The 23004-nt window shown below is 40.7% G+C and overlaps 1 protein-coding gene across 4 annotated transcripts in view; it reads right to left on the bottom strand.

Annotated features, from left to right (window-relative positions):
- The window catches only part of CARMIL1 (capping protein regulator and myosin 1 linker 1), a 197683-nt gene that overhangs the window by 103045 nt on the left and 71634 nt on the right, over positions 1-23004 (bottom strand). For all 4 annotated transcript variants that reach the window (XM_065629473.1, XM_065629472.1, XM_065629470.1 and 1 more), the window contains 6 exons: positions 11701-11751; positions 6911-6970; positions 4482-4603; positions 2370-2467; positions 1920-1990; positions 1657-1730 (listed from right to left, as the gene is read on the bottom strand). In XM_065629473.1, coding sequence (XP_065485545.1) covers positions 1657-1730; positions 1920-1990; positions 2370-2467; positions 4482-4603; positions 6911-6970; positions 11701-11751 — 476 coding nt within the window. The remainder of the gene's footprint in view (positions 1-1656; positions 1731-1919; positions 1991-2369; positions 2468-4481; positions 4604-6910; positions 6971-11700; positions 11752-23004) is intronic.

The following is a 23004-nucleotide window of genomic DNA, read 5'->3' on the forward strand; positions in this document are numbered from 1 at the left end:
GCAGACAAGATATACAACAGCCTCTCAAAATACAAAGCATGATGGCATATTGTATAGCATCCTCACCGTGCTAAATATATCACAAACCACTTGTATACATTATTGAATTGACTGGGATCTCGGATCCTAATTCATATTTTTAATGAATAACATAAGCTTTTGGCTTCCTAAAAAAAATTTAATTTTCTTGGAATTTCAATCCAAAACCTTATTCTCAGTTCAGTCTTCAACATGTAGAAACTCTCATCACAAGACAGATTCTACAGCATGTAAATGTCTCCAAAATTGTTTTAAACCTTTGGACTTACACAATCTTGAGATATTTAATAAATACTTTCGTTAACAACACATACATACTTCCTCAGTGATGTCAATTTTGTGAGGTATACTTCAATGAAAATCTTTATAAAGCAACAAACTCATCATTCTGTTTTCTGAAAGCCAACTCATTTGAACCAGCTGAGATATTCTAAATCTCTAAAACACTTGTTCTAGCTCCTCTTTCCTAGTAAGTAATATTTTTCACTCCTAATAAACTGTTCAAACATTTAATTTTTATTGAACCTGGGTATCTGTAAGTCACTTTCTCAAGAATGCCCCACAGTCTTCTCAGCACTCCCACCTTGCAACATGTTGAAAACATTCTTGTTTGAGTTACCTCTGAATTAGTCAACACAGGTACAGCTTAATAACATTGCCATGGGATTCAGTGCAGACTGTGAAAGCCCATCACAGAAGCTAAGTATTTGAGCAGGTATTTTCGTGAGTTTGCATACTAGATAGCTCAAAGTTTCAAAGCATTCTGTGGCAAAATACTCTTATTTACCTACCTCCAAGTTCAGCCTTCCTGTTGTAATATTTTAACATTGTATCTCTGAAAGATTCTTAATTCTTCCACTGGGCTTTCCGAAAGAAACAAATGCTTTCTCCATCTTATTTACAGTTTCTTAAATTTGTCATTTTCCTTGTATAATGACAGATTTTAGTTAAGACTCCCTCCCATATCCTCCTACATAAATATCTTCAGATTCAACTTTCCTAGAATTCAATTTTCTCTGCCAGCTAAATTCAGTAAACCAAATACAACATTTAGCTAAGTTTCAGTGTCTCATAGTAAAGTTACCATCAATTAGTTCCTTTCTGAAAGTACACATTTTTGATAGCAACTCTTCTAAGTGGAGAAACTACTGGCTGGGATTCAGTTGAACAACTTAACCATTTACTGACTTGCTGACAAAAATAATCTCTACTGTGTACTCCATGAGAAAAAGACTCTGCATAACTAAAGACTGCATAATTTCCTTTTATGCATTTCCCACCAGATGTAGTTGCATGTTTTCTGTGCTGAATTTGAGCTCTTATATCCGCCATCACAGGAAAAGTATCTATCTGCCAACTTTTTGGATTGCTTCCAATAGCAAAATATATTTATCTTCTCAGGCTCTTCAATGACATGTGCTCTCCATGGGGCTTTCATGCAAAACCAGCAGCTTTGTTCTGAAAACTACAAATGCTACAGATAGCCATTTGAGAGGTCTACACATTTAAGCAATAGCTATGGGACTAACCCACTTTAGCAAGGGCAGGTGAACTCTAGTGCAAGGGGGAATAAGGAAAGTTTGCAAAATATTAGAGTGATTACTGCATATTGTTTACCTGTGGTCAAGGTGGCTGAAGTCTTGCAAGTTCAACTCTCTGGTATCTTGTGTCAGATAAATCGTATCGACATCCTGTTAAACATATATAACCGAACACATCCTTAGAGAACTGCGTTTGGTGAGGTTTTTTGTTAGTTTGTTGTTGGTTTTGTTTTGTTTTCTTTTGTTTTGTTTTGTTTTTTTGAAGTACTATGATTTACCTGTTCTTTCATCATTTGTACAGTTAGCTGAAAAGAGCTCCAGAACAAGACATGTACTTACCCACTGTACTTCTTCTCTATAGGGAAATCCAAGCCAGTCACAAACACAGGCATACATCTGCGAAAAGCCTCCTAAAAGCAACCCAAGAGAGTATTTAACATAATAGTAAAAAAAACCAAATAAACATCCAAAAGCATATTTTAATACTTATACTTTATCTTAATACTTATACTATATCTTAAAGATCTAGTCTTTCAAAACTCACTCTCTTTTTCTCTCAAAAGGGTGTCCATTGTGCTGCTGAAAGAAACTGAGACATCCTATCTTTGCCTGGTAGGTTGCAAGGAAGCTTAATATAGTGCCTTCACCTAACCAATCAGGAGTCTGCTCCATACTAATTACACCTTAAAACTAATTACACCTTTACGAGCCTCTGCCAGAAATAGAATTAAACTTCCTGACACTGCAATTCCAGCCTTTTTATATTTGAGCCTTTAAATTCATTCTTACCACAAGGTCCAAGTTCTGCCACTGTCTGGCTGTCCCACAGGGCCTGGAGATTAGCCAGTCTGTCTGAAGGCTCCATAGTTACTTTTTTCAGAATCCTCCTAGATGCAAAGAGGGGGGGGGGGGGAAAAGTCATTCATGACTTCAAAAGTCATTTTTAAACTCACAAATCTTCTTTATTTCAAGTACAATTTTAAATGAGTGTATAGGAAGGACTAACAGCTTTAATACAACTCACTTCTCTACCTAGATGTCACACACATGGTAATGCAGCCCTGCAGGAGTAACATTTATCTGTCTCGGTTTTCTTTCTAATGATTAACCCTGTGACTACTGGAGCAACTAAGCCCTATTCTGTGACAAGATCACTCAAGCTGAGCAGACTTGTGGACTTCATCTAACACAAGGGAGAGATATGGTATTATTGGTTACCCTGAAACCACTGCTGTTCATACGTTACTTTTATGCAGTAAAAGCACTATAGTGTAAAGAGCCACAGAGGGTACTCAGCAGCTACATGTGGCCTCTCGGCTGCACTCAAGGTACCCAGCTCCAATCTTTGTAATTCGGTAGTGTGCTTTGTCCCCTTCCCTTAGACAGGAACACAATCTCTTCCTGCCTTTTAAGACATGAAATTATCTGTTCTTCTGAATGACAAGATTCCTCATGAACTGCAGAATTCTATAAAATATGGGGGGAAGAATTAATAAGAGATATTAAAGGGTGAAACTTCTTTCCCCCTTCTTGCCTGTTCTGGTCTTATATCATCTGCACAACTCCAATGTCTTCATTTTGCAAAGCTGTGCCATCTGAGAGGAGAGCAAGAAATTTCTTTTCTGAGAAGTAAGCACTCTGTACAGCTACCCAAAATGCTCCAGCAACATTCTCAAAAAAGCCCAGAAAAAACATGTAGGGAGCTCAAGGCCTTCACAGACACTCCGACAGACATGCATAGCCTTCCAGCCCTCTCCACTCTTTTTGTCTGCATTTCTCACATCATTACTGAGGTTTTTATGGCAAATCAGCTAACAAACATTCACTTGTATGTATGCTTTTTGAAGGAAGAGCCTGATCTCCATCAAGGCAGTTAACAATACTGCCACAGAGGAAAACTGGGGGGAAAAAAAAAAAGAAAAAAAGAAAAAAAAAAAAAAAGGAAAGGAAAAAAAAAAGAAAAAACTGCCAGCCTGAGTTTATGAACTTCATTTCCTACTCCGCCTACAGGAAAGGTAAATAATAAAGACATGTACCCAAAATAAAACACGTAAATTTAGCCTGACCATTCACATCTAATGCGTATTACAAAATTCCACTTATAAAAAATAACATGCCCAGGAAAACTCTTTTGCACACTTCATTTTTTCTAATATAGCTGAAAACCAGGAGCTAAAGAGAGTAACAGTAGAGTTGCATGATCTGGTAGAGAGTAACGAAGATGAGGCAAGGACAGAGAGAAGAAAACAAAATGAAGAAAAAATACTGAGAATTGCTGTAAGATGATAAAATTTAGAGGCATGGATACGGGAGAAAACCAAAGGCAAGAGCAGCACAGAAAAAAGCGGAACAAAAAAGCTAGAAAATCAGACATATGATCCAAGAAGCCAGTTAAACCATCGAAAGTAAATGACAAGACTGTTCAGGACTCAGTTTTGAAGAACAAGGCTCCCAATCATGTGCATCATTTCACAAACACTGAAAGTAAACAGAACTTTTCCCTCCTCTCTCAACTCAGATTTTACTTCTGGAGGAAAAAAATAGGGTGAGGCGAGGGGGGGTGTGGTGTGTAAATGACAAGAAAAGCCAGAACCTAAGCTATACTGAGGTTGCAGAAGCAACACGGTAAAATGAAAACCTCAGACTCCAAATATCTGCATCACCCCTTCAAAACAAAGGCTCTCATGACCCTACAGACCATATGTAGCCTCTCTGTGCTCTGCATTGCCTCCTGGTTCTGCCATACACCTGGACAGAAGCTTAGCACTTGCCTTGAGGTTTCTCTCATATCCTCAGTGCATTTCTAAGGTCAGGGTGGGGAGACCAGGAGACAAGCGGTGGTGGCTTGCCACCGTTTCTGCGCAACCTGTTCCTGATAGAGGTGCCCTAAAAGCCACTTACACTGGCGAGAGTCCAGGGAATATCTTCCTGAGGCAGGTCCCGATGTGCGCCAGCACCTCGTTCACATCCTCCGAGGACGCCATCTTCATGGAGATGCTGCATTTCTCAGTTTCCATAATCAACTATAAATAAGAGGGCATAAGGGCAAGAACGGGGTATCATGTAATTCATGTCCATTTAAAAAGGAGAGCATTTTGAATACCAGCCAAGTGCTTTGCATGCTGGAAGAAATCTGTTATTCTTTAAGACGTTACACGACAATGCTCCAGGTAAAGTTTCTCAAAGCTCTTCTTGAATGTACAAGACCACCGTACTCAAACTTTGCTTTTCCTAACAGTGTCCTGCTTCCCACGGGAATAAGATTTTTCAAAGGATCTTGACCTCAGCTGACACTCGAGACCCAAGAACTTCTCACAGCATTGTCCTCTTTTGAAACAAGTCCCAGAACACCAGGAGAAGCGAGCGCAGCCTGACAGGCAACTATTGAACGAGCAGGGCCCGCTTCCTCCAGTAAAAAGTAAAAGCCTTTAATGGTTGTGATCCTCTGGAAAAGCTCTAATGCTTCGATCTATGCCATTTACAAAAATCTTGCGGTAATATACTGTCCTGGTTCAGAGAAAGCAGTAACTCAGCTAACATAACTGTCCCGCTGTCTAGGGGATACGTGCTTCAGCTAGTGGGGAAAATAAAGCCTTTTGCAACCCATTTCTGTCATATATTGAGTGTTCAGAGTCAAATCAGATTACTGTATGACTGACACATCACAGGTAGCAATGTAATGTTTCTGTCTTCTCCAGTGTGAGTATCTAGCGCTGCCCAAATCATAAACTCTTTTACACGAGGAGCTGTGCAAACGCAGTAAGAAGCTTGGTCCTAACTTTAGGAATGAATAAGAAGTGTAGATAGACAGTACAAGAGAGGACACTGCATAGTATGCTACAGAGGATGTTTTTTTTATTGACACTGGTTCCCAGGGCTCTTCTGGTTCCCAGTTCATGCCCAGGGTCATCACCAGGACAACCCTTGAAGAGGCTGTATTAGCCCAAAAGCACATCAAGAATCTTCACACCTTTTCCCACCAATTGAACCTCTACCTGGATCTGTTGTTGTCACTCTCTGAAGAGAATCTTAATGAGTCACTCTGTTAATGAGTGAGTGTCAAAATTCACTAAAAGAAGAACTTGTTTTTTAACAAAACCAGGACAGTGGGTAAGTTACTACTGTTTTTCATCCTCACCAATATTAATTCCCTACATTACTTTGCCCATTTGTTCACTTCTGTCACAGTGGGAAGCCCTTCATGGCTTTCTGCGAGATGCCAAGCACCGACTACGTCCTTCAGGTATCACGGATATAACACGCTGTTTGCAGGAAAACTGCCATAATACCATTTGCCCCACAGGCAATAATCTACGATTCTGCCTGCCTTCAACTATAAGCCTTACACATTTAAAACACAAACGAATGTAAACATGCAAAGCCCTAAAAAATGTTTCATGAAAATAGTATGCTAAGAGAGGCTGCTGAAAATCCCTTGTAAACCCTGCTACAACAGTGATTGTCTGTGCCTCCAGGAATAATTAACACTAGCTACCATGGCATTTTAGTCCCTTAAATAAAGCCACAAAAACATATACAGAATTTACTGAATGTCTCCTCATTAAAATAGTAAACATCTGGATCTTGTGGGTTTTTTTCCTTTAAGGAAAGCTTCAAAGGCCAGGTTAAAAAGTTGGCATGTTAAACACAATGAGAGCTATTCAGCATTCAAAGAAAGTGTCAGACTCTCCTATTTTTGAAAAGCTCTTTAAAAGCCAAATACACATGAAACACATGAAGACTTTGATACAATTGGACTGTCAAATCGTGTCAACACGTTTATCTTATGAATAAAAAAAAAATTTAAAGGCATTCTTCTTTTCAGCACTTTCTCTTTGACATTCACTTTTTTGGGCACAGAACTTGCTGTCAAATATATTTTGTGTTGTATACAGTAACAGCACCAAGAATAGTTGGAAGCAATCCATTTCTGCCTGCAATGTAAGCAGTGGCTTTGGCTTCATCATAAAGGTACACACCACGGAAGCCATTCAAGCTTCTGTGGTGATGATTATATACCAACGGCCATTGTTTTTTCATCTCCAAGAAGAATATTCACTTATGAGACAAATGAAAACTTGTACCATATTGAACTAGGTGAAAAAAAAAACCTACTTCTTATGGTCATCCCACCTGTACAACACATTCCTAAAACTGACTCTTTAAATTCTTATCGTTATTGTTAAGACTTTAAAGCAGCGTGAATGTAAGAATGCAAATGTACAGTGTGCTCACCAGATGGGGACACCTACATGTTAGACAATTACCTTCTTGACTGGAACAGATTTAGCAATGAGTAAACAAGTATCTTTTACCTAAAATACACTCACCTGACCTGGTTTACTGGAAGTTACTCCTTGGATTTCCAAGTAGCTGAAAGTTAGTTCTAACTGTAGTTAGGGGGGAAAAAAAAAAAAAAAAAAGAAAAGCCACATTAGTGCAAACATCGTATTTTAAAAAAGACTAACACTTTTCAATGAGGTTAAGAAAACCTCGAACAACGTTACTGTTATTTTACATCAGTTTCTGGAACTGACACAAAGTATTTGTGATCTGATTGCATTTTACACTAGAAGAACACTTACATTTGCTTGTTACAGATTCAAATGGCTATTAGAGGTTACAGGAACACCACATTTGACCTTTTACTGCAAGCTATAAGCAAATAAGCTTATAATAAAGTTTATGATAAAATTTTGTTGTAAAAAGCATCATTTACACAATACTCTACTGATGTGCACTCTTGTGACTGAATAATCATTAATTACAACACAGCATCACATGTTGCTCTTTCATTACTTACACTGATCATAGATGTAAAAAAATCTTACTACACAGAAGCTGAAGGGAAATGTACACACAATTTTTTATATATACCTATATAAATAAAAATACCATATATATAGACAGATACAGATATATAAATATTCAAGACTGCTTTAGCATGTCTAAAAGTATGAGAGGAAATACATTAGCTTTGTCTGAGTGGGTTATCTGGACAACAGTCAGGGAAGAAGGGTGAACATACTGAATCCAAATGGAAGCTCAAAAAAAGGCAGGAAAGTCCTCTTCTCCAGTGACATATCTAGGGCTACAGGGAGTGTGCTAAGATGGGAATTCACAACTATGGAGGCAAACATCTTGACAGCCATGATATCCAAAAAGAAACACACCTCTTAGACTGAATCATAACTACAAGGCAAGACATTAGCACCATCATTTCCTTTTATTTATCATTAAAACCATTGTAACTGAGTAGTCTATTTGAATTGCACAGTTTCCTGTACTTTATCTTACCCTAGATTCATAGTCAAGGTGCTGCCAGGCTGACTGACAAACACCACATTATTCTATTTCTGTATTTGTGGCAATGCTTTTAAAAGACGACCCTGAATGACTCCTGGGCTGCTGAGAACCCAGAAGCAGCTCTCCAGACTCCCTCTCCATAAAGGCTGCAACAGCACACAAGTCAGGAACGTAGCAGTTTCCAACCATAAGAACCAGCTAGCAGTTTTCCAGAAAGCAGCGAGATAGTAGGGAGAGCTCCTAAATGCCAAGGTCTCCCTGGCAAATCTATAAGTAGTCATGAACAGTGTTACCACAGGATGAAGCTGCCCGAAAAATTCTAGTTAAAATAGTTATGATTTAGAATACTAAAATTTAGGGGGGTTTAATGACACAAATGACCTTTTTTAAGCACTTAGCTACATTATCCACTCACAGCAGGAAAGACTGAAGATGTTATTACTGCTTGTTCTTTGTTGTCTATTTTCTAAATCCTCTTCCCTTCAGTTGTCCTCATGATCCCACAGCTTCACAAGATACAAGCACTCCTCGGCCACTCCTGTGCAAAGTCCACTTTCCACCAAAGACCTAAATTAGCGACCAAACTTTACTCTGAAGTTTTTGAGGAGTCTTAACACGTGCTTTTTTTCATGCCTTCTACTGCAGGGGCAGCACCCTGCAGCAAATGGACAGGTTCAGAGCACAGAGATGCCACCGCAGAAGCAAGTCTGGAGAAGAGAAGGCTGAGAGGAGATCTCATCATGTTTATAAATATCTCAAGGGCGGGTGTCAAGAGGATGTGACCAGACTCTTTTCAGTGATGCCTAGCAATAAGATGAGGGGCAACGGGCACAGACTGAAGCACAGGAGATTCCATCTGAATATAAGGAAAAATTTCTTTACTTTGAGGGTGCCAGAGCACTGGAACAGGCTGCCCAGAGAGGCTGTGGACTCTCCTTCTCTGGAGACATTCAAAACTCGCCTGGACACATTCCTGTGCCATCTGCTCTGGGTGAACCTGCTTTAGCAGGTGGGTTGGACTAGATGATCTCCAGAGGTCCCTTCCAACCCCAACCATTCTGTGATTGCGCAGAGGGAACCCAGGCAGGACAGGTGGAACCGACACAAGCATCTTCCCAGCGCCCGCATCGGCACCTCACATTTTTCCAAGGGTAACACATTCACTTCTCTTCAGGCCTCTTCAGTGTCTTATTTCTAAGCTAAAACTGGTAATCCTTTTTGATTAGAGGACATGGGCCTCTGCCATTCATTCAGAAAGAAAACGACAACAAAAAAAAAAATCCATAGCGGCCATTGTTGACTATTGGAGTGAGCCAGACTGCACATACAGAAGTGAAAAGCTCTTTTTCTCCAGTGCTAGTCAAATTAAACAAACATATGAGACTACCTAACATTTGTTTATCCAAATCACAATGAAGTTTTAAGGAAAAGTTTCCGTGATTGAAATCCCTCCTATTTTGCGAAGTATTTACCTATTAGATTGAAGGTCCTGCCTTTGCTAACTACTTTGCATGTGCAAACATAGGCATATATGTACACATGATTAAAAATACTTTTCTACTCCAGAGAAAAGTTTACACAGATCCAGACTCGAGATTTCATTCTGCAAAAATCCTCTTGAATAGAATTAACAAATACCAGGAAATGTGGCAACATCGCTATAGTTCATCTTTGGTTTATTTTTCTACTTAAAAACATAGATTTACCGTCCTTGCTTTGGAGCAATACGTTCTGAACATCATCTAGCTGAAACTATGAAATATTTTTACAGGGCCTTAAAAAATGTGATCTCATTTACTACCTAAAATTGTATTTTTAAAAAATCCTCTTAAAAGGCTATGAGGGACCCTGCAGTTATCAGGCCAGCTAATTTCACAGTTTCCAATTTTTTCAGTCAAAACTTACTGAAAGTTTGCACTAGACATACATTCGCAAACCTAAACTACACTCGCACAATTATTTCATACACTTATCGATGGGCTTGATGACAGATCCAACATTTAGTAATGTTGCAATTGTGTTTTATCTAGACTGTATTATTAGGGATTTAAGTACAGCATTTCTTTCCTATCAATCCACCCAGATTAGTGGAAGAGAACCGATTGGACCTGAGTGTTATGAGGTGGCCACTGTAATATCGTTGCTCTAAGAATATTTGTGTGAATTACTATTTTAGTTAATCAACCTTTATTCCTTTTAACTTGATCATTGTTTAGTGGATACATCTCAACAGCATTGTTTAAGGAAAAGTGAAGCTTGGAATCAGATGTAGTAATAAGTCACTCAGAACTGGCCATTTCTCAGCACACTCAATTTTGTGAGAGGTCCCTGGAGGAACAAAGTGTCTTTGCTGCATGTTCTCAGCTGCCTTGCTTGCAGTTACTGTGTGCCAGCTATACGGAAGTTCTTGGGCTCAGAAAGCTTCTGAGCAGCTTTTGAAAATATTACAGACTTTAGAAAATTCAGTAAGTTTCACTAATCCTACTAGAAAATAAATGCATTTTCAACTATCCAAATAATTGTTTGGCTATAAAAAGTTTAATTTTGACATAAACCATGAGCAGATGCAGTTTCTTCTAATCACGTTTATTCCACTTGTTATCACTATAGTAAAAATTTTCTTAGTAGAGCATAAACATTCTAGATTTCCAAGAAAACAAAAATAAGCCGAAAAATCCCATTTAACAAAAGGAGTTTTGACAAATGTCTGTAATGCTAAACTGAAAGCACAGCTATTCCTCAGTACAGCAAGCTCCAGCCTTCAAGTGCTTTTTGATGAATTACAATGGCTTTGCTATTGCTTAACAAGATCACCATCATCACCTGTCCATCATGCTGCCATTGCACTGATGTCTGAGCTGTTTATCAACTGGCTCTATGTTTCCGTGCAACCACTCACCAAACCCCAGTATAAAAACAGGCTGCACACTGCAGTGATCCAAAAGCCAACAGACAACCAAAGATATCTGTGCTGCAGGGACAGGGTGATCAGCTGAGGGAAATAAACTTCAGCAGAAATTCAAATTAGTCATCCTACCTACCAGTCAGCATCTTCATATTATACGTAAGGGACAGTCACATTTACCAGTGACCATAACTGAAAATCTGATATTGTTCCATTTATTGATCCTGTTTCTTCTATAAAGCATATATATACAGATACACCCATTCATATGTATGTGTAAAACACAACAAAACAGAACATATGCCCAATTCCCATTCACTGAGTCCAAGTTGGACAAGAGATGTTCTTCCACACCAGTCATTTTCTTTCATGTGGAAATTATCTTTCTCTGCTGCTACAACAATTATTACAGATCATCGCAGGAATAGAAAAAATAATTCACCGCATCGGCAAGGCAGGTTGACAAGATGCTTTTTAAAATGAACCACAGAAATAATCAGAAAACAGCAGAATTGAATATAACTCAACATAATTTCTTTTTCCAAATCAAATATATTCCTTTTTGACACTAGAAACACTAAAGGGAATAACATGAGCAGCTTGTTTGGACATAAAATGTCCCACTACAAAGGCCATCAGGTTCATCTCATAGTTTTTCAAGCTGCTCTTTCCAACATAATTCTTCATCCACCTGTGTTTCTAGAAATTAACATTCCTCTGAAACAGTATATATAAAGTGACATCCATTTAAGACAGACACTAATGGAAGCACTGTTCAACATCATGCAACATACCATTCCTCAATCACTTTTTTTAAAACAGATACACAGAACTAAAATATGCTAAGTTTATGCAACTTACATTTGTATCTAATAATATTGAATATTTACAGAAACACAGTGGCTTTACCTTGGTGGGAATCCGAGATGTTAAAAGAAATGCCCGACACGATGCCAACACCTATTGAAAAAAAAAAAAAGAAAACAATTTGTATGAAATATTTAATTTATCAGGATATTATTAAAGATTATTTTTCATGAAATTCCTGAAAACAGAGGGAAAAAGCCTCTAGTAGAGTGAGAGTTGATTCCCTTTGCTGTCATATACTGAAGAAAGCAAAACTGAGCTAAGATCCAGCAGAGCACAGTGACAGGACTACTGCAATCTGATCAGCTATAAGCATCAAACCAAAGAAATTTATTTAATCGATCTCTCAAGAACATCTAATAGCAATTTTAGCGACATTTTAAAAAGAAGCAAAGATAAGAAGTCCTACCAGAAACATGTGATGTACTTAAATATTACCAAGAAATGCAAGGTAAACATGATATTACTAGTAATACGAGAAATCATAAGCAAACATTTTCTTTTGGACACACTTGGTGCATTTCTAGAGTAACAGTGCAAAGACTTCTCATTGACACCACCTGCAATCCTTCTCCAGCAAGGACAATGGAAAAACAGGATTAGATCAGTGAGACCAGTGACTCCGGGGAGAAAACACAACAAAAAAATATTTCAGAAGTTATTGCCAATCAAAATATAATGACATACAAAACCACCACTCCAATCTACAGTAGCACGTCCCACTCAGACATTTTATGCTTTGCAAAAGGAACGACTTATTTTGCAAAATTAATGTATTGCTTTTTTATTTACCTGCCCATGGAATTAGCTACTGTTGGCACCATCTCTTTCCATACAAAAAACTCAAATGAACTTAATTCAAACATCTGGATCCAAATCCCGCAGAGTTTTTCACACAGCTGGGACCTCCTGAACCCAGTTCTGCTCAGTAAGTATCCAAGTGAGCAGGTTGACACAAGACGTGTTCCTCGGTGAGAGAGGGAGAACCAGCCTGAGAAGTGAACAGAGCACCCAGCTCCGGACACTGTTCAAACACTTCAGAGATGGGATTTGTGGTATCTCAGCTGGACCACATCTTGCTAAAACCTAAGAGTGTGAATGCTGTGCTAGTGTCGGATGTTAGCAGAGCGTTTCAGGGCTGATGTGATTAGATCTAGTCATAGAATCATAGAATGTCCTGAATTGGGAGGAACCCACAAGGACCATCGAGTCCAACTCCTGTCCCTGCATGTGACAACCCCACAGGTCACACCATGTGTCTGAGGCCTTGTCCAGTCTCTGCTTGAACACTGTCAGGCTTGGGGCCGTGACACCTCCCTGGGGAGCCTGTTCCTCCCTGGCCCTAGGGAAGCCCCCGCAGTGGGTGCACATCCCTCTCCTGGGAGCCTTTGGGGAGGGTCACACGCCCTCGGTCACACCCCTGTGTGCTCACAAGAAAAGTTTTGCTATCGGAGTGCCCCTCTTACCCAGCATCACAGCACCCACATACAAGCTGCCCAGCTCCGAAGAGGGGTGGGTGACCAGGCACCCCCCCCGGGGATCTTATCAATGCTCACAAATATCTGAAGGGTGGATGTCAAGAGGATGGGACCAGACTCTTTTCAGTGGTGCCCAAAAACAGGATGAAGGACAATGGGCACAGACTGAAGCACAGGAGGTTCCATCTAAATATGAGAAACTTCTTTACTTTGAGAGTGACAGAGCACTGGAACAGGCTGCCCAGAGAAGTTGTGGAGTCTCCTTCTCTGGACACATTCGAAACCCGCAGTCCTGTGCGATCTGCTGTGTGTGAACCTGCTTTAGCAGGTGGGTTGGACTAGATGATCTTTCGAGGTCCCTTCCAACCTTAACCATCCTGTGATTCTGTGATCAGCATCACCAGCAAAAAGCCTCCAGAGCAGAAGGTGGAGCAGTTGCAACAGCTTCTCCTGATCTGCTTCTGGTCACCATGTCTCAGGCGCAGAAGTGAGACAGTCAGGGAAAAAGACAGCTTTGGAAGAGCTGTTTTCCATATTTACCTTCTAGGTACTGGCCTACAACATCAGAGAGATCAGTGTTCCTGTGTTTGCCACCACAGTGGGACAGCTGGCTACAGGAAAATCATGTCACAGTCATGCTATAAAACATTTGCCTGCACATACAGGTTCAAGCTACTTTATCAGCATTGACAGCGTCCTTTTAACATGATTACAGTACACATGAGCAGTCCAAATAACAAAATTAAATGTAAACCAGGTAGCTAGAAGACTGTAACACAATTATGTCAGAAAAGGATGTTCTAACAGAGCATGTCAGTGTGCATTCTGTGGTAGATGTACCAGTGATCCCAAAGTGATCTGACTAAAACCAACAAGCTGAAGTACCCACTTCCCTTCAGAAGATATATTTACATACAAAGGAGAGGACTGCTGTAAGATGATACCCTTCACTCAGCCGGTAAAGAAAGTACTCTTGAGCAATAAGATGGTGCAAAAAAGCCTGAGCTCTCTTATCCAATAACAGGGAGGTTTCTAGAGTTTTCACAGTTGAGACTTGTCACAAACAGCGAAGAGTTTGTTTTTTACATAAAGTCAGTTGAAGACAAGGTCAATTATTACTGCAAAATTAACGTCCCATATTGACAAGAACAGGACTGGATTTTTTTTTTTTTTGACAATGGCAGAATTGGCCAAGAGAAGGTTTGGCATTTATCGCAATTTTAGCTGCTAAAAGCCATGAGCATGTATCATGACCTTTGACAGGATCAGCCTTAGTCTACTGCTTTCTGATTATTTTTTCAAAATTTTGTGCAACATTTGCATTTTAACATCACCATTTTTGTTCACCTTTAGCAACACAGTAGCCTCTACCCCAAATCAACTTAAGATTTGTTGGATAAGCTGCAATACATTAACAGTTTTCAGTGACCTCCTTCTTCTCGATAAGGCTGCAGCGCATAAGCAAATAGTGGCTATTAAGATACCAGCTCACTCACGTCTCTGTCAATAGGTTGTTAGTACTTGCAAGGGCAACGGAACATATAACATAGACTACTTAAAACAAGGGATCACTCTATTCCTTTCCTTGTGAAATACGATGCTGGTGCCAAAGGCAGAGGCACCGGAGGTGGTTTCACACTTCAAGTCCCGTTTCAAGCACAGAGCTATTCTTGTGAAAGAAGCCCCAGGTCTCTGTTGCATTCCTCTGACATGAATAACAAGTATGTGCTTAATTGCACAACTCTCTAGAGCTTTCAGAAGTATCCAGGAGTGCTGGGGTTTATGAACAGGCAGATTCTAGACTTCCTGCAGTTTTTAATTTCTTCATACAAAGAAACTAAAAAGCAAAACTAGCCACCAGATACTCTCTAGAAGTTCTTAAGCATCTTACGGAGAAGATTCTTACACCGTTGCAGTTATTTTGTGCCCAGGGAACCTTGAGTACAGGAGGAGGTGTGTCATGGTCAAAGCCACTTTAAAAAACAGAGATTCAGAGAATCCGAGCCTTATCCAGGCACTGCTCTGAACAAAGCGCCCCCTCGCTCACAACCCACTGGGAACATCAGCTGGGCACAGGGTATACATAACCTACCTTACTTTCTGGTAAGAAAATGTTCCTGTGTTCAGCTCAACCGAGTCACAGCCCCGCTCCTCCATGACCACTTTGTGCGGTCACAAGTGTCATTCAATCATTAATAACGTTAAAAGATCCCATCAACAGATAACACATGCAGGGTAAAGAACACCTGTAAGCCAAAAGGTTTGCAAGCGACTGATGTGAGGGCAGCAAGGACATCCAAGTGAATTTTATATGAGGTACATAACCTGTCTACTACTGCATGGAAGAGACAACAACAATCAAGGAGAATTATATTGAGTTTGCAGTAGCTGCAGTCTGTCTTCTTACTCTGCCTTTTTTCAAGCACAAAACAGGATTATCATTTGAATGTTAAATGACTCCTACTCACACACAGATATCCAAGCTGATGATTTCTTAACACCTTTATCACTCTAAATTCCATTACACTCTCCACACTGCTCTCAATGTATATGAATCAAGTTTAAATTTGGAAATTAATTTGGAAATGTTCACCAAAAACATATCCTGCAAGTTATTTCTCCAGAGACTCATGGCCTACAAGGCCATCTTCTATTCACCAGAATAAATAATTTGTTTCAGTAAATAAAATCAATTTGGACACAGATTCTCAGCGAGTATATCAACAAAACATAAACATACAGATGAATTTTGTGATTTATTGTCAAATCCTAGCCTTAATACCCACTTAAGCACTGTAAGTTAAATTAACAGGGTTGTGCTGAGTTAACCCAGTCACCCTACCTGGCAGTCACTCTTGGGAAGATCATTAGAGCAACACAGTTCTGTGCTAATTGCATCTATTTTGCCAGACAGACCACAAGCCACCTTATCTATATTTAAAGTGGTCTCAAATTCACAAGCAAATGAAAGAAATCTTTAAAAAATTGCTACTACCCTTTTGAAAATGCCCAGGAATAAAGAGTTCTGGAAAATATAGTGAGTGTACATAGCTCCATGATGAAATATAAAACAAAATAAAAGCACCCCAGCACTTCAGGGGCCCCAAGGAAGCTGCATGATGTTCACTGCACTTGTTAGCACATATGTTTTGAAACTTCCTTCTGCTGAAATATCAAAAAATCACGGATAAACCAAAAGTTTTTTCTCTTGCTGAAAAGATTGACACAGATATACATATATATATACAAACTTAGTACTTTTTTGATCAACTGTTGCACCTTTAGCTCTTAAAATACACTCTCTGATCCTTTCCTTCCACTTTAGTTTCTTTTCCTTCCAGCATTTACCATTTCATCAGCAAACTGCTTCTGTTTCCTCCATTACCATTTACTTGAGGAAAGAAGCATTTGTAACAGGTTTTCTTATTTAGATATGCATAATTTTTAGAATTCTTTGAAGTCCAAAAGACAACCACTTTTCTTTATATACCTCTTAGTTACACCAGCCCTGTTTTTATCATTATTCATTACCATTGTTATTCCAAATATCATTATTATTTTTTAAGTTTTCATACTTATTAGTTGCTTTGTGATTTCTATCACAAGCTTTCCATTACGCCACTGATTCAATATCTAATGTACACATAATAACATGAGGTAAAGCAGCAGTACTAATACAGTTTTTGTTTTGTTAACATGCAGATGAATCAATACACGTCAGAGCATCCAGTCTCTCTCGGTCCCTGTAGGATCGACCGTTCATTTCCTGGGTCGCATGCCTGATGTTGCAAATGCTCCATCCTGAAGCGACTGGAGTTCGATTAGATAAAAGGCCCCTTTCAGCACCAAGTTAGAGATATTAGAGCTGGTTTCAAGCGGGGCGGCGTCTGTTAAAAGCACTGAGCCTCCCTACACAAAGAGGGTAGCTGGCATCCCAGAGGTCTTTTTGGAGGGCTAATTAGCTCAGGCACAAAAGGAACATGTATGCTACTTCTGAAATGGTGGTGTCACTTGGCGTACAGTGGGTTTCTCTGCAGAGCACTGACACCAGCAAAGCAGCCCAGTGCAGCCCTGACCAAAGGGCTTGCATCACCACCACCTTCACCCACAGCCCTCTCAGTTGTCCAAGGTTGAATTTCATAGAATCGTAGAATCACAGAATGTCCTGAGTTGGAAGGGACCCACAAGGATCATCAAGTCCAACTCCTGTCCCTGCACAGGACAACCCCACAGGTCACACCATGTGTCTGAGGCCTTGTCCAGTCTCTGCTTGAACACTGTCAGGCTTGGGGCCGTGACACCTCCCTGGGGAGCCTGTTCCAGTGCTCCACCACCCTCTGGGGGAAGAACCTTTTCCTCATGTCCAACCTGAACCTCCCCTGGCACATCTTCCTGCCGTTCCCTCGGGTTCTGTCACTGGTCACCAGAGAGAAGAGCTCAGCCCTGCCCCTCCTCCTGCCCTGGTGAGGAAGCTGGAGCCCCATGAGGTCTCCCCTCAGTCTCCTCTTCTCCAGGCTGAACAGACCAAGTGACTTTAGTTGCTCCTCATATGGCTTCCCATACTGACCTTGCTGATTTGGTCTTGGCTACTTTTAAAGTGTCATCTATGATAAAATCATTGACAAACCTTATTCACTCATGTTCTAAATGCCTCCTTATTTGTACACCAACACTAATACAGTCTTTTGTAGCTTGGCACATCCTCCGGGAAAGGGTTAGTGCAATTCAGTTCTTGGCATTCACACACAAAAACCAGAATTCCTCCCTCCCTGAGCTGACCTTAGCCAAATTGAACACATTCCCAGGCTTGACTAAGTTGCCGGAGCCTGTGCGGTCAAACGCCTACACAAAACACACCCCTCAGCAGTGAGGGAAGCTCTTATCTGCATCAGTATGGCTCTCTCCTGCCCAAGAAGGGAACAAGTTCTGCAGGACTGGTTTCTTTGTGATCATTCCTGAAGCCAACCACAGGTTCCTCAACAATGTCCCCTCGCTGGACCTGCGGACAGAGAGCCTGCCTGCCTGGGCCCTGCCAGCAGCACGCTGTGCAGAGCACGGCTTTTCACTCATCCTTACTGCCGTCCTACCGCATCAAAAACTCAAGCCTCATCTGTTACGGGCCACCATTTCCCACGTTTTCTGGATGGAAAAAGGTGGTATGGGGAAAAGCCTTTAACTGAAATGAGTTTTTACAAAAAACCAGTGGGGTCAGATATCAGAACTGCTGGCAGTAAATCTGTGTTTCAAGAGAAGAGAAGCACTTTTCAAATCAATTTACTGAACAAGACAGGGGACACCACAAGATGGCACAACGGAGCGCTTCATTCAAATTTCCCTTTCTAAGTTAGAGAGGACCCTTCTAATAGAAACACTTATTTAGCTATTGGAGAGCTGTTCCAATAATCAGAAGTTTCCCTTTCAGAGGTAACAATGAACAAGCCCTCTCTGAATGATAGTTAAGTATCCTCATTTTAAAACTGACAAAAACATGCCTAAAACAAAAGGGCAAAACGAAGTGGCAAGGCTCGAAAGAGAAGCTCGGAGATAACAGCTCCTAATTCTGGAGTGAGAGAGGAAACAACATAGCTTGGAGGTTTATCAGAAAATTAAAACAAAATTTCTTGCCTACACCAAATTTATTCATTACCTCTTCCAGCAGCTAAAACTATCACCTTTAAGCAGTGTCCTAGCCCTGCGAACTGTTTTGTTTGTAAAGGAAGAATGAATCAAATTTAGCTGCTTTAATGCCCGGAGCACAAATAAATATGAACAATTGCTATAATTGTGTCTGCAATGTGCAAACAGCCCAGCTACTCCAGTAAAAGTGAGATTTCAGAAGACACTGAGATGGGTTTCCCCTTCGTCAGACACTGCCAATGGCAGCATCAGGAGCCTTGGTCACCCCAACATGCAGCTCTTGTCACCTGAAGTAGCTTGTGTTGTGGTCACCAGTGGTGCAGAATGGGATTCCCTTTATTCAGAGACTGTACTCACACTCAACTATTTTGTATCGCAACCTACCATTTCCATTAACCACAGAGCTGCTTACGGAAGAGCAGCCACCTCTTCTGTATGCACACAGAGCTCCCTTGTTCTTGCAGCCAGTGAGTCGCAGAACAGATCTTCATGGTTTTCTGAGAGATGTCCAACACAGAGCGCTTAAGCAGAGGCAGCCCCCGGCAGGCTGCAAAACTTCCTCACCATTCCTCTCACCACTGCACAATTCCCAACAACAAAAAATCCTAGTGCTGTAAAGCACTGAATACCAGAAAACCTAACTACTGTATTATTTAAGCCTGCTCTGAGCTGTAAAAATAGGAAACAGTGAGCAGCAGCATTTCACTGATACAAAGTCCCCTCCATGGCACCGGACCCCACATACATTCATTCGTAACTCAATGAGGCATATAACCCCAAAGGGGTTTCTCCTTCTCTGCATCTACGTTACACATAAATGGGTCACTAGTACACACCTTTATTTCAGATTTTTCCCCGCTTTCTCTTCTGTATACAGCCCTTACACAGATTCACTACTCTGATTCAGGTTACAAAGCACCACAGCAGGACACCCTCCCCACGTCCCAGCATTTTACGATGTTCAAGCCCCCAATACTAAGCTAAATAATAGGTTGAAAACATTCAGTTGCCTTGTAATTTCAAAGGCCCTGGACTCCAGCATCTTCTGTGCAACAATTTTTTACGCTCTTGCATTACTTCTCTCTATCATAAAAAGAACGAACGGGCACCCTTTAGAAAAGCCCTCCCACTACCTATGTCTAGTGTTGATAGTAAGAACCATCCAGACACCTTCCTTCTTCCTACATGGAGCTTCTTCCTGCATTTACAAACCACAGGTAAGACTGGAAGCATTTTGATGTGCTGCATATGACGTTGTTTCTATGCAGAAGCAGCTGGAAATAGATTTTGCTATTGCAGTGCTTTTCTTCTTCTTTAATTGCAAAATTTTTAATCTGGCATTTCTAAGTGATGAAGTGTTCCTTGGTGAGAACTTTTGTAAGTATGTCACACGCAATCATAATGCAAAATTTTAAAGACTGGAAAACAAAAAAAACTTCAGGGACAGAGGAAACACAATTTGATCCATAATGCAAGTATTTTATAAAAAACCTTTCTACAACCATTCATATTTGCTTCTAGTTATCAACAATTAAATAAAGATTGAATTAGCAAAGTGCAATTCAGTTAGCTCCACTTAATATTAAAATAAAATAAATAAGCACAGTAAAACAATTTTCCTCAATATTCACTGCCATAAACCACAGTCTCAATAACATTGACCTTGGACAGCCCTGAGAGCTAAGGGCCATATGCCTTTCCATGGCATATAGAAATTGAAACACAACCCAAATCAATAGGAGGAGAGTTATGAAAACCTCTAAGCCAAGGTAGCTTTTGCCCAAAGAAACCACTGTTACAGGTGCAAGACAAAACCCTCTTCCTCATTAGGTCCAGACGGGCTTACTTGAGATCTGCTCTTCTGTATCATTTCAGGAGCCTCACTGCAGCCCTCAGGTACACTATGATTTCTGTTTCCTCCTTTACTTCCCCACAGAACCCTTTTTCCATCTCTGTCATCTATAAATTACAAAGCACATGCTGGAAATAAAACAACTGTGACATCCACTCCATCCCTAATGACCTGAGATATGCTGCAAGTCTTCATCTTTTTATATTACATTCTGATAACTTAAGATCAATCAATTTTTCAAGAGAGGACTGGTGCTTAAGTGCTGGAACCAGCCACTTGGTCATTTAAAATCCTTAAAAGCCACCACTATACTCCCAACCCCTGAACTTGGATATTCTGTTATATTGTTTTACATTTTATAAGATGATCTCCTTTACAGCTATTTTATTCCTAGGGTATCACATTTCCCCTCTGCTAAAGAAGTCTTTTCTTTCAGAACTTTAAAACACCTTCCAGAAATCAGGAGAACTCCCCCCCTGGCCCTGCACAAGGCGGCAGGGCTGGAAGGAACCTCCCTTTTCCTGCCCATTGCCATCCCCACATAAAATGGGCAGTGAAAAGGAGGTCCCTTCCAGTATGGGCTTTCCCACAGCTCACACAATTTATTATTTAAGCGCTGGGGGCAGAAAATGGCCAAGGCTTCCTCTGTTGGCTTAACCAATGCTCACCACCCACTCACCAGCTTAGCTGAGTAGTAGTCAGCACCTCCTGAGAAAAATCACACCAAAGCTTCTCTGTCAGGCACTTTCCTCTTACAGCCAGGGCAGCCAAATAGCCAAGGTGTGAACAAGGTACCCACTCTCCGGTTGTTTTCTTACGAAATTCTGCACCAGACATGAAATCCCAGCTCGATGTCCCTCCCCCTGCTCCCACCTAATCTGTATCCAGCGCAGGGAGAGATGGGGGCAGGAAACCTGGAGGCAAGGCCGGCTTGGGGCAGTGACACAGCTGACTGCATCTAGTTTCCCCTTAGACAGAAATTCAGGAATTGCCACATTCCAGGAAAGCAATTTTGCCTCCGACATCCTGAACGAAGAACAAATACTTACAGATTCACCCCACTCCCAGCACGCACGCTGTCTTCTCTGCCTAAGGAGTACAAGCTACACGCACTGGGCAAAAACACTAAGTAACCATTGATGGAGGGTTATTATTATTTATCCTGATTTTTGAAAGTCCTATGATGTCAATTATCTCTTGCTGTTCATTATTAAAAATGAATATACTCCTGTCTAATATAAAAACTACATATTTTCTGGTTTTGTGAGGATTCTTATTTATATATATCACACTAATATTGCCTGTTTTACTTGTATGGCTTATAGAGTATATTAACGTGCATGTAATAACAAAATATCCCTATTTATCAGAGCAGAACAGCAGTTTCTAACAGCCAAATGGAAATTAAGCTCCCCCAAAATGGCAGAAACCATGCTAAAAAAATTGAAATTACAATCCACTGAATGCAAAACCAAGAAATAATTTTGGTCTTCAAACTGACCTAAGTATAACAGCTGTTACACTTGTTGCCCAACACTCAGTAACTAAGGCAGCTCCTAGCTATACAGAAGACACCAGCTGTTTGTAAACTACCTTTCACCCTGAAAAACTGGAAGAAAAAAAAAATCAGCTTGCTTCCTCAAAAAGCTTTCATGAGATTGATGCAAAGGTCTTCTAAGTCAAACAGTTGCTCAGAACAATTTTGTGGGTGAATTTAGGTTTTGTAAGCACTGAGCCACATGCTTGATGCTGCTTAATCATTGTTCATTTCAGAACACAAGAGCCTCAGAGAAGAAGAGAGCTTTTAAAAGGTTACTTCACTACTGAGAACTTGAACAACTGATTCAGCTTGACAGCGCAAGCCACAAAAGTGTAAAGCTACCTAGATCCTCCTGGGCTTTATCATTTTATCTAGAATCATGATACACAAGCTCTTCAATTTGCAGACTCTCTTTAATTTTTTCTATGGAGGCACAGTGAGACAAAAAGGAAAGTAAACCTGAGAACAGCCTTTGCGCTATTTAGATGGTAGGTTTGAAGGCAACGCTTTGCCGGGTTCTCCAGCTTGCCAAGCCTTTGGTTCCCCTTAGCCAAGCCTTTTCCCCTTGTTCTTTCTGAGAGTGCCTAAGCCCTTCTGCAGACCAAGCGAGGCCACTCTCCAGAGGATTTTCCCGGGGTACATGAGGGGTTGGTGGAGCAGGGTGAGGAGCAGCAGAGCTGGTGAGACTGAGCAGCCGGAGCAGCCCCTGGGGACTGGCAGCACGGCTGCCCCTCCTCGGGAGCTGTCAGATCAGCTTCCTGCGAACCAGGCTGCAACATCAAGAGGCCACTCTGACACACACCCTTAAAAGTCATAGAATGTCCTGAGCTGGAAGGGAC

Source organism: Caloenas nicobarica, chromosome 2 (assembly GCF_036013445.1).
Source record: "Caloenas nicobarica isolate bCalNic1 chromosome 2, bCalNic1.hap1, whole genome shotgun sequence".
NCBI classification, from domain to species: domain Eukaryota; kingdom Metazoa; phylum Chordata; class Aves; order Columbiformes; family Columbidae; genus Caloenas; species Caloenas nicobarica.